Source organism: Cyrtonyx montezumae, unplaced genomic scaffold (assembly GCF_038088225.1).
Source record: "Cyrtonyx montezumae isolate F1298 unplaced genomic scaffold, pur_monq_1.0 scaffold_0, whole genome shotgun sequence".
NCBI lineage: Eukaryota > Metazoa > Chordata > Aves > Galliformes > Odontophoridae > Cyrtonyx > Cyrtonyx montezumae.
In genome coordinates, this window is record NW_027071824.1 from 46,266,210 (window position 1) to 46,284,171 (window position 17,962).

The following is a 17,962-nucleotide window of genomic DNA, read 5'->3' on the forward strand; positions in this document are numbered from 1 at the left end:
CTGAACCCTTGCTAAGAAATATAAACAAACAAACAAAACTATCACAATAAATTACACTGTATTGTTTTGGGGAGAGCACTGAAAGTTTGGCTGATAAGCCAGGGACTACATGCAAAGGCATCATTTAGAGAAGACAGTAGCAGAAAGCCAACTGCGCACAGCCTAATAAGATCACAGAGGATTTGTGAGTACCACAGAAAACAAAGGTTATACTAATTTCAGAAAATAATTCCAGAAATGACCCAATATATCCATTTAAGGTAAAACTAAAAGAAGGACATAAAAAAATGAATTGATAACACAGGCAATCTGGACACTACAACAAAAAGCAAATTTCAGTTCTCAACATAAGGATTTTTCTCATTTTCATACTAAGAAAGAGATCACAGATCACACATCCCCACTGGCAAACAGGACTGGAAGAATCTCCACAAGTCCTCATTCTACATCACTGTTGAAGATACTTCACCAAATAATTCCTTTCTTTGCCTTACTGCAAGTCAAAAACAGATATTTGCATACCAGTTTCGGTTTTGGACTCAACTGTAACTGATTAAATAATGAAGGGTTCATAGGGAGTAACATTCCAAAATAAAATATTAAGGATTAGCACTGAGAGAAAATCTGAAGAGAAAGTAGATACGGAAAGGAATGTGCCAGAAAGAATATGCCAGACCTCCCTTTACAACTTTAAATTAAATTGTGCAAAGTAGTAGAAAATATAACACATGAGAGCTAATCATGCCTTAGCAGGAAGGTGAACTATTATCTTAAAATGTGTCTTCTGTCCCTATCTTTATGATTTAGAACAAATTAGTTTTATTTCTGATACTGAAAAACTTATGATATGGAAGCAAAGAGAAATATTTAGGTCTTGACTGAAGAAAATTATTTTCAAAAACAATTTTACATTTTGAGGAATGCTCATAACCATATATTCACTGAACTATGATCTACTGGAGACAAGAAGCTAATGATGGAGTCAAGAGTCAATTCCCTTAGTCAAGCTCATGCTACAAGTCCTTTTTTCATGCTGTTGGCACTCACCTTAGTATAACACTAACTTTTCAGCTTAATTGAAGCAATTTATTTATTATCGTTATTTAATACAAAGATTCAGTTTCCCAAATTAAAAAAAAAGAAAAATGGAAAGGCATCAGCATTTAACAAAGGCTAATGAAAGAGATAGTATGTACATACAGAAAAAAAATCTCTTTTACATGCTATCTCTCAAGTAGCGATAATATTAATTGGACACTTTATTAACAGGAGGATGGGGAAGTGATTAACTACTTTCAATGGCCTTTACACTAATCATGGCTGGTTTGTTAAAGCAGAAAAATTCTTCAGACGTATCTTCCCTGATCATGCAATGTCTTTTCACTACATCCAATAGAAGTTCCTGCCTTCTTCAGGACACTCTGAGTCACATACATCAAGCAGAACAGCTTCAGTCTGAGCAACTACAGGGACATTTTCCTTAACAGCGTGGTGGCCAGAGGCCTCACTCATTTCACATGTGAAGAGATCAGAACTCATTCTCTAGTGCTGCTTTCCAGTGTGACACAAAGAGCAATGGTAACACTGGTTACAGAGAGACAGTAAGGAGATTTGAAGCTGACTGGACACCATACGTGGAGAATATTAGAACAGAAAGACCAGAAAAGGTTGAGATCTCCTTAGGAATCTAGGATGACCTTACCATGCAGTCACTCAAAATAACTGAGATTTCAGAACACTACACCAAGTCATCAGTTAAGTCTGGTACAAAATAAGGCAACACAAAGAGGAGTGGGATAAGGAATCGAGGCAGTGGTAAATGGGGATAAAGTCTCAGGGGGAAGAGAGCAGGAGGAAAGGCCACAAGAGTCTGTGCCAGCTAGATCAAAGAGTCTGAATGAAGGCCAAGATCCTCACAACTCATCACGCCTTGCTTACAGCAAATAGCTGCAAAACAATGGCAAAGTGCCCACTCTCCTCCTCATGATGCTTCATAAGGAGGATGACAACTCACTACAGTCGGTTACTCCACTAACTCCAGTGGAAGAATTTACATGATGGATATTTAACCCCATTACACATCCTTGTGGCTTTCAGCAAGATGCCACATGGCAATTTCTGGAAGTGAAAGTTTGTTGCTTCCTACCACTTGTTTCAAAGAGGCAGCAGCCCACACAGAGACACATTCAAATAGCAATTAATGAGAAACTCTAAATTTAGGTAATGCTAGAATTCAGGCTCCTGGCTTGATGTTTCAGGATCAAATCTTCAAGTCTTCCTCCTCACTGAAAGTCAAAGGCATCCAGCCAGGGAAAATTTAAAAGGTGCACAAAAATAAGATCATCGCCTGTCAGCAGTGGGCATCACAGAATACTATAGTAGATATTTAGTAATTTTGCTAACAATTGTGGAATAGCTCTCAGATGGAGAGAAAAAAGGAGAGAATACTGTCCCCACATCTTTAAAGTGTGTCTGTGAATAAATTTAAGAACATTTAGAAGGTATTCAGTGCCTTTTATTAATGAGCATCATAACAGAATCTGGTGAGGAAATGAATTAGTCTGTCTTCAGATAATAGTTTTTTAACAGCCTGGATCGAACTGAATAGCTATGTCTATACAGACATGCCTGTAAGCAACTGAACTCAAGCTCTGGTCATCAAGTCCTTTCTTAACTGGCAGGTTTAGCCCATCCAAACAGCAGGTAAGGAGCCAGCACTAATGATCAGCTCCACCCCATTCTTTTTCTACAGCAAATAGCGAGGAAATATTCTTCAAAAAGTACTATTTTCAGAGTCCCTTTGTTCTAGTAGTTCCTGACAAACAAATTCTTGATGCTGCAACATATTTGTTACGCAGATGTAGTGTAGAACTAGATGGATAAAATTAAGCACTGTACATGGATATTTAAAATGAAGATGAACCAACAATAATATTCAGATAAGACTCCCTGTAAAATACTAATGAAGTTTACATTCAGAGAAAATGGGCTTAGAAAGCCCTGACCTTTTCATCCCTGGATTCTACATGCTCTGGTCTTTTTTGCTTCCACTTTACACTGCTGTGACAAGCCTGACTGGGGACATGATGTTTGCAATTCACAAGAACAGCTGACTGAAAGATGTTTTGGATAGCAATAGTAGCTGCAAATATGTTGCCTTTCTGATCTTTCTGTTCTACTTTCATGTTCACAGCAACCAGTTTGTTTTAGCTTGTGAATTCTTCCTTTGTTATAAAAATAAGTCATGATCAGTTGAAAGACCTGCCTTGTCGCCACAGTGCTTTCACTCTCTCCCCGTAAACATCCTCAGTTTGAAAGCGAGTCTTCTGTCTTCTGCAACAGTACTGACTGTCCATATACATTCCGTTTGCAGTGTAAATGCGTACTACTTCTTGTTCCCCAATAATCTTTCACTTAGACAAAAAGCATTAATATTCAGCCTCATATACATAGGCAGTTTTTCAAAGCTCACTTGCGTGGGAACACACAAAATGAATCTGTCATGTATATAACTACTATTATGAGCTAAATAGAAATAAATTATTTAAGAAGGATTTAGCGTTCCAGGTTTTAAAAATCCTAAATATCAGTTAATCAACCATCACTTAGAGTTTTTCATGTATTCCCACAACTTTTGAGTCTGCAAAGCTCATTTATAGTTACCACCTAAGCTGTCCATCAGAATTACTAATAAAACTAAACTTTCAATATAATTTTCAAATTCAATTTTTAGTCTTTGACAGTTTAACTGCCTTCTGAAAAGAATTTTGTCCTGATGAATAATGAAAGCCAAAGTAGCTATAAAACAGTTATCACAAATGAAAGAATCATGCCTAGAACCTCCTCTTTCCATTTGCCCAAGTGTTCCCAGCTATGAAAACAGAAATAAGTAAGTGGGGAGAAATAATCACAGAATTGCATTTATTCACATAATTGCAGGGGTTGGAAGGCACTTCAAGAAATCAAGGCCACCTCCTGTTTGGGGCACCTAAAGATTAGGCACTGAATACTCTGGAGAGAGCCAATACAATGCACTAAGTCAGGGCATGAGTATAGGTTTCATTCTGTGCATTTGATGCTTCCTTCTGCTCAGGTTCCACAGCCTTGAGCTCTTAGGTACTCCTATGCACCTAAACCAGACAGACCATACTCAGAAAATAGAATATTACATTTGCTTATAAGCTTATTCTTCACTGCAGAAAGATAAGGGATCTAAATTTAAATCACACTTCTCACTGACTAGGAGCAACATAAATCCCACATCCACTTCTATGTGCAATGAAGAGTATTGCTCTTTCCCACAAGGACAAGGCCCGTGAATCAGCTAGGACTGCAGTGTCAAGAATCCCAGCCAACTGCCTCAATCTCCACAGGAGATAAAGACTTTTATTGGCGAGTAATTCCCTTTGATCTAAAAATCAGAAGTGGTCTACACTGTACCAACTGCATGGCACAGCACAGTTAGAATGGGCATGCTAGAAATTCACATTAGTTAATTGCTGAATCAACTATAATCACCATCCTCTAAGATTAAAAAATGCTATGGCCAAAAGGCCCTTTTCCCTGAAAGCAACTGCACACACCTAGAATATTTTTCAAACACATTCAAGTTAGATAAATCCTGCTCCCATTTAACACATACTTGTAGACAAAATATAAAGCGGAACCTGTATACAGTAGAAAGCTTTATGCATTTACTTACTGTACTTTCACAAGACATTTCTTGAAAAACAAACAGTTGTGAAGAGCCTAGAATTGCCATAGCTTGTAATAAGTTTGGTTCGGTACACGCCATATTCTACTCACCATGGAAATTAATCAAACATAATGCAAATTCAGTAGATTTCATTGAGGAGGCAAAGAGATTTGGTTAGCATCAAATTTAGTGGTCACTAATCCCACTTCTACTGTCCCTTCCCACCGAAGTAAGAAAAATATTTAAATTCCCAAAATGGTAAATTTCAGCATCTTGAGCCCTGTTAAATCTTATAAGCCAAATAAATTCCATTTATCTGATTAAACAGAGTATATTCACAAAGATCACAAAAAAAACCTGTGTGCCTGACTACTCTTATTCTTCTTCATACCACCTGAGTGTTTCTTACTTTAACAGTGTTCAGAATTAAGTTTCCACTACAAATTTTTATTACAAATAAAAGGCAATTGCTGTATAGCATAAGGAAACTGAATATTTAGGCATTAAATCTTGCAAGAAGATGCAAGTAAATCCATCCCTTGCCCAGGGTCTCTCTTTGTAATCTTTCTACCACGATACCCTCTTATTTCCTTCCTGATCATAATTGTTTTTGAAGTGAGGTTCTCTGTCCAAGAAGATCAGTATAACTGGCTTGAGCCCTTTTCATTGATTCTAAGATAAATCTACATAGAGTTGCATCTCTACCTCCCCAGAGTCAACAGAACTGGAGATAGTGAATAGAAAACAATGCCCTGGGTGATGACCACTGTCAGATTGAGGATATTGGGACAGACAAAACTGTGGACGTGGGTAAACTAATGAAATAGATTTCACGTCAACTCAGCGGTGAACCAGCCAATGTCAAGAAAAAGTTTCAGAGTCCAACTAACTCATCCACTGACATCCTGGTTAATGTCCAGGATGAGACACCACCATTTAAAAGGGAAGAGTACTGAAACATTTATTTGTTACCTCAATGAGAAAACAATGGCTAACATTGAAAAGCAGCACAAAGAAGAAAATGTTGAAAACCACAAAAAGAAACATCACTTTTAAAGTGCAGATCCCACTGCTGCTTTGTGATATACATCTGAAGACTACAGAATCACATCATTGCATAAGTAAGCACAACAAAATGAAAATTCAGATCTTCATTAATAACTGTCGCTGCCTTTCTGTTAGCAACAGCAGGCTGAATACTGTTTCAGCCATTTCAAGATTTAAATCAAAACTCCAGATTACTGCTACACATGTTTCTTCAAAATAGCAATATCAAAGTGAAGAAAGTTCAAAGGTTGCTATTCTGCATTATAATTAATAGAAATGTACAAATGATGAAAATATCACAGAAAATAAATCTATGTCCTTGTAAAATCAAAGTACACTACCATGTATAACAGCAAATTTCAGGTATTTTTAACACAGTACCTCAAGATTCTATAGGAAACAACCACTTCATGGATTCTATTTTTTTCATTTTGATAAGCATTAAAAATCACAGGAGAAGGTCAACAGTATTTTTCCACATATACGCCACGTGAAGTACATTTAGAAGGAGCAGAAAGAAATTTAAATCACTGCATATTCAATCCTAAAAGATGTTGCTCAAATTAATCCTTACCCAGCAAAAAGTCAAGCACATGCTGACCTTTCCATGAGTAAATAGTTCCAGCTACCTGTCCTGCACTTTTCAGACCAAGTGATATAGTGTGAACCTGTCTCCAGTACAACCAACAAAACAAATGGCCTATCAAGGCAGCAGCAACCCACAGTCCATTAGCCCTGCTCAGAACAAAATAAACTGATTGTTTCTTAGGTGCAGCTGCAGAAGCTATGGTCTAAATTTGCAGGGAGGAAGCCACTCTGGGATAAAGACAGAGACATTATCTCTTATTTATGGCAAAAAAGGAGCCTACACACCAGGACATACTGCAGATAGTAGACTGAGCTCACACATTAGCTGCCTCCATTGTAGTTTTTCTGACGATACATTAAGGTGCTAAGAACCTTCCTACTTGGAAGTAGGCAGCATTCTTGGATTTTTGTTCTGGTACTTTTTTAGCCTTCCAGATTACAATGAACTAACAGAAACAAAAATGTAGAATCAGGAAAAGAAAGAACATTACCTGAAGGCCCTCTATGGCTAATCTAAGCATACTTGGTGTGAGCTTGGAGGCCTGCTTGAAGGTGAAGTTGCTCCAGTCTATAATCAAAACAAATCCATTCACTTGAAGCTCAGGGTCTTCTATCATGGCTTCTAAAGAAAGAAGTATGGCACGCAAAATATCCACCAATGTGTACCTGTGAAAGTTAAAGTGAGAATCAATTAAGCCATCTGCATCAAGGCATGGTGGAAATTCTGAGCATCCTTCCTTTGCACTGCTTATCCAGAGTTTAACAGCATATATAACCTCAGAAGTCATGTGTATGTAAACTTAGGAAGGTCTCAAAAGCTCGGTTACCTGACTTCATCCTCTGAGGCAGGATTACATACATCTAGACCAAGAGCTAGCCGAAAAAAATATACAATATGAAACACATAAAAAGCAAATTTGAACTCTTCTCTAGAAGTCTGCCTATTAAACCTGCATATTATGTCAAATGTATGTATATAAACAAATTGTTTTTTCCTGAAATCATAACAATAACAAATCTAATACCAGAAGCACGGATCCAAAGTTTCCTCCTATGTTTTTTCCAAATAATTGAAATAATAGGCTCCACAAAATTACCCTCTTAAAATAATGAAATTTTCACACACTCCTCTTACACATATCCAGGTAACGTTTTTTATTTACAGAAGGCTGATATGTAGTCAGCCTCGAGGATCTCAAAAGTAGAAAGCAACATACAATAGGGCTGGAGTGTCAATGCTTAAGAGTAACAGCCTTTCTTTGGGGTCCCTGGTCCTTTAAATAAGGCCCTGTGACAGTATGAAACACAGACGTTCTCAGTGTTGCGAGTTCTCAGAGAAATCTCCACTATACCATACATCCAGCAAAAAGCACATCTGCCTAATTCAATGTTGCATTAAATTATATCAAATGCTACTTCTTTTAATACAATGCCTGAACTGTTCCATTATATACATTACTGTATTTTGAAAGAAGGAAAAAAAAGACAAGTGACTGTCATCTGTTCTAGCTAACTTCTCACATTTTTCCATGCATTTTTGTTGTAACCTAGTTCCTTGAAGAATCTCTTGACTACACAGTCCCCGGAAAGTGACAATTAATGTTAGACTAACTCAAGTCAACAAGAAAAAGTATGTTTTTCCCTGAAAAGAACAGGGGAAACATTGTTTACTCAATTTTTCTCTTCATTTTAGAAACACTTATTTTGATTTGAATTTGGTTTGCTTGACTAGGATAAGAGTTTTCATATTTTCCTCTCTATTTTCCACTTATTCTGAGATGTTACTTTTTTCTAATGTTTCGCTATTCAGAGATATCATATTTGCAGGTAGTTTTGTATGCTCATTTTTATTGTTCAGATTTTTCCGTCAGGGAGAGGAAACTGCAGAAGAAAAATTCTCCTCTGTAAATTCCCTATGGAAATCCTCAAAAATCTGAAATTCTCTATTTCCCTGTGGCAAGGAAAAAAAAAATTAAAACGGCCATTGCTGCAAATGGAAATTTTTCCACAGGGAGATCAAAGAGCTGTAATCCCAGGACCTCATTTCTGCAGAAGGTACAGCTAAGCAAGCCTGGGTAAAGCTTCACAGGGGCACAGGCAGTGCCTCAGGCACAGCCCACTTGATGCTCCCTCTACTCTCCCCAAGGCAGAGCAATTTCCCTAGCCCAACCACTGTATGCAACATCCATTTGAGAGGGGAAAATACCAAAGTTGCTGTTGATGCCTCTGAGCAAATCAGCAATTACCCTCAGCACTGCAGTATAAAAAGTGTCTTGAGGAAAAACAAAATCATCTTTCCTGACCAAGGTGCAAGTGAAATGGGGTATGCTGGGGGTGTTCTGCAGCAGGAAGGCTACAGAAGCACTAACTAAAATGGTATCAAGTCCGCCTTCACTCACCAGTTAACCTACCTGCTACAGCACAGGCATGCAAAGACATTAGAGGGTGCTTGATTAAGAAGAGTACTGAAGGTCCCCTGAATGGTCAGTGTCTTGTATAACTACCAGCATTAGGATCAAAGCACACTTAGCCTGAGAGAGTGAAGTACACAACAGAAGTTTGAGGTCCAGGGCTGCCCTGGAGAGTTGTCAACTGCCTTCAGACTCACTGGATATGTCCACACAGTGGGGCATGTCTCAGAACTAGTAAGTTTTTAATATAAAATTAGATAGAAATATACCCTGTAAGAGATCTTCCAAGTGGAAAGGTGGCACAAGAAAGAAATTACCTCCAGGTGAGTCAGCGTGAGAGCAGCTGTTAACAAATATCTCAGTCTGAGCTGGACCATCTATCAGATCTCATATTTACAAAAAAAAAAAAAAATTGGAATTACTCAAATTATACAGTTACCCTCAATCCCATTTGCCATTTGTGCTACCTCATTCAGATGATCTCATTCTCCATCATAGGGGCTCCACAATGCAAGAGTCCGTGGCAAACACCCAAGCTCCAGTCCAAGTTTCCCAGGTTCCTGGGGTAGATCCCTAAACACTCTCCCTAGGGCACTTTAGGAAGGCACTGCATGCCTTAGACTAATGGCTCTCTAGTGGCAAAAGGCTGCTTTGCTTTGTTTGATCAGTCCTGTAAACAGTACATTTTACTTACACACATGTACACACCATAAATAAATGCACCTAATAATATCCTGAATTTGTTTAAGACCATGGGAGAACTGTCAGATATCAATGAGGACTTCAGCCACCACTGATAGTAACCAACAGCCAAAGGGCTGGGTCTCCACAAATGTGTAATATATTCACCATCACCCATTGCTTGTTTGATTAGTATGAGAAATACTGTCTACAATGACAATAACAACATTGTATGTTCACTTAATGTAAAAGACAAAAGGTTGTTTTCTCATTGAAAACAGCATCCTGAAGATCAAATATCTAGCTAGAAGCAAGCAACAACACTCTCTGCCAAGGGAAAGTATCTGAGGTATACTCATTTGAGTCTAAAAAGCCACATTATATTTACAAAGAGACTTGACACTGATAACCAAGCTTCCCCCCTCTAATACTCTTTAGGGCAATTAGCTGGAAATAAGAATGATCTTTCATTCTGTAATGGACCTCCTCTTCTGCTTCTGATACATTACTTAAGTACAGTACAGAAAACCAGACAAGGAACACAAATCCATTAATGGATATTTAAAGCAGCTTTTCCCCCAGACACATGCTGAGGTAAGCCAGAAACATAAGTTTGGTGTGAGAGATGAAATTCCAGGCGCTGCAAATGGCAAGCTGAGTTCTGAATGTATCACTTGAACAATCCAAGCAAATGAAATATGATTAAAGAAACTCTATTAAAGTTTTCATACAGTAGAGAGCTATTTGTGCACAGATTCATCTTAAATTCACTCCAATCCATTTCACCTCACTGCTACTACTGTACATAATAGCACCAGGATGCACAGGCTTTACCACAGCATGCGCTCCAATCTTCTCTAGGCTTCAGAGACATTAAAACCCCACGTAAACAAAAGGTGTAAAAATTTACTCGATGCAGATACACAGGAACCACACATCAAGCAAACCTGTGACTATATGTTTGCCTACAGCCAACCACAAAGCTGACCTGAACCCCACTGAACTTCTTTAGATAGTCCCACGCAGACTATCTGACGCAGCCTCAGACAAGCACTGGAAATTTAACTGGTAGGCAGAACAACTGCAACATTGCCCTGGATAAACTGGAACCCTGGGGTAAGAACCCTGGATGAACAGCATTTTGATAAGTGGGATCTGTTTTTCACAACAGCCTTGTTGTCTTATTGCTGCATTAGTAATTCCACATAGGGAATTGCTTCTCCATAATTAGCTCTGTTCCAGCCAAAACCTCAATAGGAATATTTGCCAAAATAATTATCCTTTCAGCTTTCAGAGATGCGTGATGAAACATACTTTGCACCTTCATAGCTAAAAGCTGAATTCCTTCCTTACAATGCATTTAACAAATTCTACTACTGCAAAAATACAGCACTGAGAGCACTGCATAAAAGGTGATACAGAAATTACAGCTTTAAGGTGATATACAAATTTCTGGTTTCATGCAGGCTTTTATTTTAATGTTTTGCAGATTACTATCAACTTTTAAGAAGTCCAAGAAGGTAGCCTATTTTCCTAGAAAAAGCCTTTCTCTAGATAAAAACAGCCTTAACACCCTGTCCTTGGGATTGCACTGCTGAAGATTTTACTCCACACTGAAATTACATTCTGTATAGATACAGAAATACAACCAATGAAAAGGGAGAAAGGCAGGATGAGAGCTACTAGTGATTCTGAAACAAATTTGCTACAAAATGGCTCCGCTTTTCTACACTTTAAAGCAAAAAGAAAAAAAATAACATATTTACCTTTCATGTAAAGAGAATGCAGTAAGAAGAAAAGACACTATCATTTTATTCTTACAGATGTGTGTTAAGTTGCAGTGCTTATTTAGGAGGCCTTCATTTTGCTCTGGTCCCAGTTCTAAAGCGCTGACTGCAGTGCTGTTGGAAGAAGGGTGTGCTGGCAGCCCCACTGCAGTCTATGTCCTGAGGCAGCCTGGAGCTGGGCTGGGCACAGACGAGTCCTGCTTTATTTATGCCTAACTTCAGTCACATTCCCTTGTTCCAGCACACTGTAGCAAGGTACCACTAATTCCTAGGATAATCTAGAACTCATGGCTAATTTAAATGTATTTAATGTCCTCTATTTATAGAATCATGCTTAATTCAATGAAGAGCTCAGACAATTTTTTTTAGCCTGGCTGTTAAAGTGAGTAATGCAAGCTGAAAATACACCATCATATACATAATGCACTCGTAATGTTCCTTTTCTATGTAAACCCCAGTACGAGTTCAAATGAGGTGGAGACCAGCGTGCAGATATACCCTACTGCTTCTTGAAATGTTCTGTTCCACTGTTTAAGGCAGTGAGGCTAGAAAGACTTGACAAGTTAATAGCCATGCTGACAGTGATTCTCATAAATGAAAGAGGGCTACCATTTCTACCATGAGAGTAACAAGGCCTAGTAGAGTAATGCCTCACTGAGACCTTGATTTGTCAAGAACAGAACAGCTCAAGCTGCTGAACATCCCACTCTCTGGTTACTTAACAGTGACAGCAATTTACAGAAAAGTTCATTGAGAATTTTTTAAGGGACAAAAACAGCAGCAAAGCTTTCAAAGGGTTTATAGGAAAAACACTCTGGAAGACACTCTTGGTAGTACTTCATCATAATCTTTCACCTTCTAATCCTCTCCACTACCAGAGGCCACTGTGGCTTCTAAAGGCCAAGGGAAGGATGAGACAGGGAAAGCACGAGACAGAAGTCTCATGTCAAATCTAGCTGACAGCCATTTTCAATTCTCAACACCTTAGGTGAGAGGTGGCATCCACCATATCTTCTGTTCAGACACATACTGGTGCCAGCCAGTTCACATTCAAATCGAACAACGTATAATCTAATTTGGAGGAGTTATCCTATTGTCTTAATTGCTGTCTTACCCACTGTATCAGAAAGTTTTAAGTTGAGGATTAAAAATGAATTGAATGATTGTGTGACTCAGGACGCAAACTGTTAACTAGAAGAGATAAACGATAAGTCGCCTTTGCCTGAATTTAAACCACGTCTCCTAAAAGTGCCAAACATGTAAGGAATCCACAACTTGTATTTTAAGATCACCACTCTTTTAGCAGGTAAAGATTTTTGCAGGTAAAGATTTAGAAAGCTATCTGAGTCTAGAAGTGAGATGATGGCTCAATCTACTGTTCTGGCTTAATATTTTTAGAATTTCAGTAAAAGATGAGCCCTCAAGATATACACAGGAGTACCTAAAAATGATGCCTCGGATTTCCTTTCTTCATCAGTCTGGGTACAAATTGAAATGGTTAGAAGGTAGGGGATAAAAACTTCTCTTATAGCTATTCTGTTTAAATAATGGCAGCAGACCCAGGGAGCCCTTATTCTGAAGGGCAAAGGACTAACAGTGTTACACAAATGCATAGAAAATTAGAAAATACATCAAAGATTTTATCAGATTAAGTTTTAGATTTATATTTTATACCATCCATATCTCATTATGTTAGACCAGTATCTAAAAGTCACAGCCATGGATGAAGATTCAGCTGATCTAAGTTTCACGTCCCTAGCCATAATGCTCACAGTCTAAAGACATGTGAATAGGTAGATATGGATAGATGGGGAGGAAATGATGGATAAATGGCTAGGAAAGAGTAAAACAGTATTAGTCAGCAGGAAAAGCGACAGAATAAAACAACTGTGTGCACTATCTGAAAGACATGACTTCCATACAAAAATTTACTCTTAACCAGGTATTTCATTATTGTTAACAAGTTACTACCATTAGTATTGCTAGTTGTTTGTCACACTGCTTCCATGAGAGCTTGAAAAATGACCTGCCAACTCACCTGCAAGCTGGCAAACAGAGCAGACTCCTAGCAGCTATAGAACTTACATTTTCATTTCACTGGTGGAAAAGTTTCTAGCACTTCTGCAGATAAAATCATAGATTTGAAAGCACAGCACTGGATTCTGTCTTTGCCCTTTGACTGTAAATTATCTGAGGAAACAGTAGCACTAATGAGTAATAAGCGCAGTGGATTTCTGTATTTACCATTGTGAGCTACTGGGTCATTACACCACAGACAAGAACCATGGATTAATGCAATTCTCTCCTGCACTTTCTAGGAAATCTCTAAGATAACTAATACAAAATAAGCGCTCAATAAAATAGCATCAAAATGGACCAGTTTTCATGAGGAACTTATGTATAGATGCTACAAAAAATATAGAAGAACATGAATGGCAAAAGATGCTTTGCTGTGAGAGCTGAAGTTAACTGAGGCATTAACCCAAAAAAACTTCACCATCTGGACACATGAAAAAGAGGAATCTCCAAATGCAAGCACACACCTACAAGCCATACACAGATATGAATCAATGGTTTGGAAGCTCATATGGAAGGCTGATCCCACCACCCAAGAGCAATCCTGGCAGGAATTACGAAGAGTTGAACAGACTCCCACTGGAAAGCTGTCAGACTACTTAATGCTTTATCCTTCACCTTTTTCTGTTTTTTCTTCTTTTTTTTTTTTTTTTTGTTCATTTTAAACTCATGCCTGATTTAGATGCTCAGAGGGAAGGACAGCTGGTATGGTTTTCAGGCCCTGCTTTAATTTAATGATTTAACACTGAGTAGATAGTCTTGTTTTACCATAGGAATTCTTGCCTCCCACACTTTTCTTTATAATTGGAACCATGTAAATACTAGGCTATTGGTGCTAAATTAATCACCTATAGTATGTCTGAAATTCATCTAAATAACAAGTCAGAACATTTTATTTCTAACGGTTCCAAGCTGGCCTTAATAAACAGTATACATGTGATAAATTTGGAGGCTTGCAGCGCTCTATTTACTTAGTTTACAAAGCATGTAATGAGGTCCTAACAAAACAAACTTTGAAAAGGAATCATCCCAGCTTTGCTGTCAGAGTAGCACTGTTTACTTCCCGCAATACTTCAAATCACTTAGGGCATGAGCCTGAGACACGCTGCATAGCAACTCCAGTATGCTCCCCACAGGTTCAGCTGCTGAACATCAGATAATGGAAATGGATAATTAGGAAAAAAAAATGGTTTAGATACATTCCCAGGTTTGTTGCTGATCCATTCTGAGCCTTGGAGCAAGCCACTCCCCAAAGCTAGGCTCCAGGGCTCTCCCCTTTGCCTGTGCTGCGGTTTGAAAATGAATCTCTCAGCCATAGGAAAGCACGCCTGGGCATGTACTACTGTAGACCCTGCTGTAGACCTGACCATTGGGTATACAGGTGGACCTCAGTTACTCTGCTGTTGTATGATAAAGAACTGCCCCAATAGCACTTGCAGGCAAAAATTATAATAAATGTACTGTTGTGTCAGCTGGTCTCCTGCAATTTAAATGTCAGTACATTCAAAATTAAGAAGAAAATAGAGTTATTCTTTTCACATGGGAATTTTATTTTTGAAATGTTATTCTCTGCCTGAGCTCAAGTTATATAAAACCACAGAATTATACGGGTTGGAAAGGACCTCTGGGGGATCATATAGTCCACCTTCCCTAACTAATGCTAGTTCTTGGCATTCATTTTGATTAGGAGCTGACGATCTGTTAAGTGTCACAAAGTTTCAGGAATTTTCTTCATTACCAAAAAATAACGGCATTCAGCAGTCCATGATATCTTAAACACCAGAAATTCTTCATGGTAGATGCATGATTTAATAAATGGCCCAAACAACCACTCCCCTGCTAACTCTTCGTTTGGGGATTTTAAGAGTTTGTGGAGCTGTTTTTAAAATAATTTGACCTGGTCCCTAGGAGGGATGATGAAGACACTCACAGTCTCCAGCTGCATCACCCTTGCTCATCACTCATCTTCAATGGCTCCATAAGCCAGAAAACTGAAGCAGAATGAGGATCTAGCCCCAGCTCTGACCACCTCCATCCATATCTCTCGATTGTCAGTGCGGTGGTAGGGGCAGATTCAATTCGTCCTAGACAGCAGCTTCCTGATCCCTGGGTACAGCCCAAGGGCTAGAAGGGGATAGGAAGCTTCTTCAGCAGGCAGTGTGGATGCAGCCACCCTGTCTGAAGGAAGAAAGGAACAATAGGCAAAGACTCACCCCGGCTGAAGTACCCACTGGTGACAGGAGCAGAGTGAGCCCTTCCCACAATGGCCATGGACAGCCTGTTGGAGGGCCTTGCACAAACACTTCTACTTCTCCACCATGGCCTATATTTGTGTCCTGCCCATTTCAAAGCAGCTAAGAGTGGGATATAAGTGCTCAGCAATGCCAGTGCCCAGCTTGTATTCTGTACAGGACAGTGTGGAGAAGACAACTAGCAGGTGTTTCAGTTTTCTCACTAAGTGCTGCAGATCTTAAACCTCCACCCTAACTTGAAAGCCTGGAGAAGCCTAGAGATGCAGTGCTCAAAGGTGCAGGTTTTAGAGTCCTCTCTTTATGGACTCACACATTTACATGTACTGAAGTCAAGCTGTGTTGGTGATTTTAGACTGCAGGAGAAAATAGGCATGGCACCTGACAGTCGTATAATACCCAACCAAAAGCTAAAAAGAAAGGGTCTTGACAGTAGGCAGCTTTCAGGCCCACCTGCCAAGTCATCTTCAGGCTAGAGCAGTCCCCAGAAAGGATGAGACTATTTTGGAGACTGCATCAGCCTCCTTCAACCTGCTACCAGAGCTTTGTGTGCCTGTATCATACCACCAAGCCGATTCACACACGGAGCAGTGTGAGTGGGGAAAAGAAGTGGCTGCTCTAACTTTCATCCTGGCATTTTCAGGTGGCTCAGAAAGGGATTTCTTTAGATGAGGAAAAGGATTTGGAGCCTCACCTTCCTACATGGGCAAACTTTTCAGCTCCAAAAACTGTGATGGATACCCTTGAATTGCAAAGAATATCTCCCACTTTCTCCTATTGTACCTGGGCAGCTCTGCACGTGCTGAAGCAGAGAGACCAGCACACTGAGCCCAGCCAGCCTTTGTCAGGGTTGAGCACAGCATCTGCCACATCATCCCCCTGCGGTGAAGGGAAGCAGATGGGCATAAACCCCAAAGCACCTGACTGAGAAGGGCACCTGAGCAGCTCCCATAAATTCAGAGCTTAGAGGATGAAAAGGCTGAAAAGGTGTTAAGACACTAAATACATTTCTTTTCTCCCCTTACCTCCAAACTGCTGCCCAGCTCACACGTCCCACTGCCCTCCTACCTGCCCACCCACTCCCACTGCTCTGGCAGTATTTCCCATGCATCCACCTGGAAAAGAAGACGTAAAGACAGGCAGGTGGCCCCGCATTTACCTGCTCTGGTCCCAGTTGGCAGCAAAAAGGACAAGGATCTTCCTGCCATAGTGGTCCAGGTTGGCTAGCCCGCCGGGAAAGCCGTCCTTCAGCGCCTGCTTGATGCCCGGGTCGGTAGCCTTGAAGCTCTTAAACATGTCCAGGTTCTGCTGGCGGTACTCAAAGTACTGGGCCAGGAGGCGAAACGCCTCGAAGTGCTGAAACTTCCTGGCCCGCAGGAACCGCAAGATGAAGGCATCATCGGTGCGGAGGAAACCGATGTCCGGCCGGGTGATGACCATATCCCGCACCTCCTGGATGTCCTGGTGCAAGGTGTCGGGGTTCTCGTTCAGCTCCAGCCGGGCTTTCTCCAAAGTCTCAGGGGAGAGCCCTGCCTGCAAGTGAGTCATGGCGCTGCCCTCCTCCTCCTCCCGCTGCCGCCCGCGCTCCTCAGCCTCCCGCGCGGCGGCCCCGAGGCGCGGAGCCGGGCACGGCAAACCGCCGCTCCCCGCCGCCGGACCTCGCCCCGCCGTTCCCCGGCCCGCTCCGGAGGCTCCCGGGGGATGCTGGCTCCCCTCGCCGGCACCGCGACGCCCCCGGCTGCTGGCGGAGCCGCGTTATCTCTCCCGCATAGCGCCCTCCCCGCGGCGGGCTTCGGCGGGCCGCATCCTCCCCGGGGCCGCTCAGCGGAGGCGCCGCCGCCCGGGGACGGGGCTGCAGGCTGAAGGCTGCCGCTCGTCCCCGCTGCCGGTGCCGCGGAGAGGGCCGCTAGGCAGGGCGAGCGGAGCCAGGAGCTGCTCCCCCGGCCCGGGGCTGGCAGGGGGAATGTCCTCCCCGCCGCGGCACCATCTACAGGAAATCAGCCCTCGCCCCGCTTTGGAAGCGTCTTCGTGGGAGAGAAAAAATAATAACCAAAAAAAAAAAAACCACCAAGCCAAAAAAAAAAAACAGTAGGAGGAGGAGGCGGCAAACCGATCTGCAGGTACTTCCCTGGTACCGGTGCCCAAAAAGCAGGCGCGGAGCACGCACAAACGAACGGAGCCTCGGCCTGAAGGATGCTCGTCCGCCCCCGCGCCCTCCTCCGCTACACGCCCCGGCTCCCAGATGGCAGCAGCCGGCGCGGGCTGCGCGGCCCCGCCTTGCGCACACGGACGGACGGACGGACGGACGGACGGACACACGCCCAGGCAGCTGAGCGCCCGCAACGCCAGCGGGCGCCGCCCCCGCGGACAGGATCGGCCTCTGCCTGCGGCGGTGCGCGGAATTTGCGCCGGCGCTGCGAGCGGCAA

At 41.4% G+C, this 17,962-nt stretch overlaps 1 protein-coding gene across 1 annotated transcript in view; it reads right to left on the bottom strand.

The window, feature by feature from the left end:
• Positions 1-17,373, bottom strand: part of CLVS2 (clavesin 2) — a 46,588-nt gene extending 29,215 nt beyond the window's left edge. Inside the window, exons 1-2 of the mRNA XM_065734400.1 lie at positions 16,695-17,373; positions 6,823-6,997 (exon numbers count right to left, since the gene is read on the bottom strand). Of these exons, the coding sequence (XP_065590472.1) occupies positions 6,823-6,997; positions 16,695-17,083 (564 nt within the window). The 5' untranslated portion in view covers positions 17,084-17,373. The remainder of the gene's footprint in view (positions 1-6,822; positions 6,998-16,694) is intronic.
• Between the last annotated feature and the right edge of the window lie 589 nt (positions 17,374-17,962).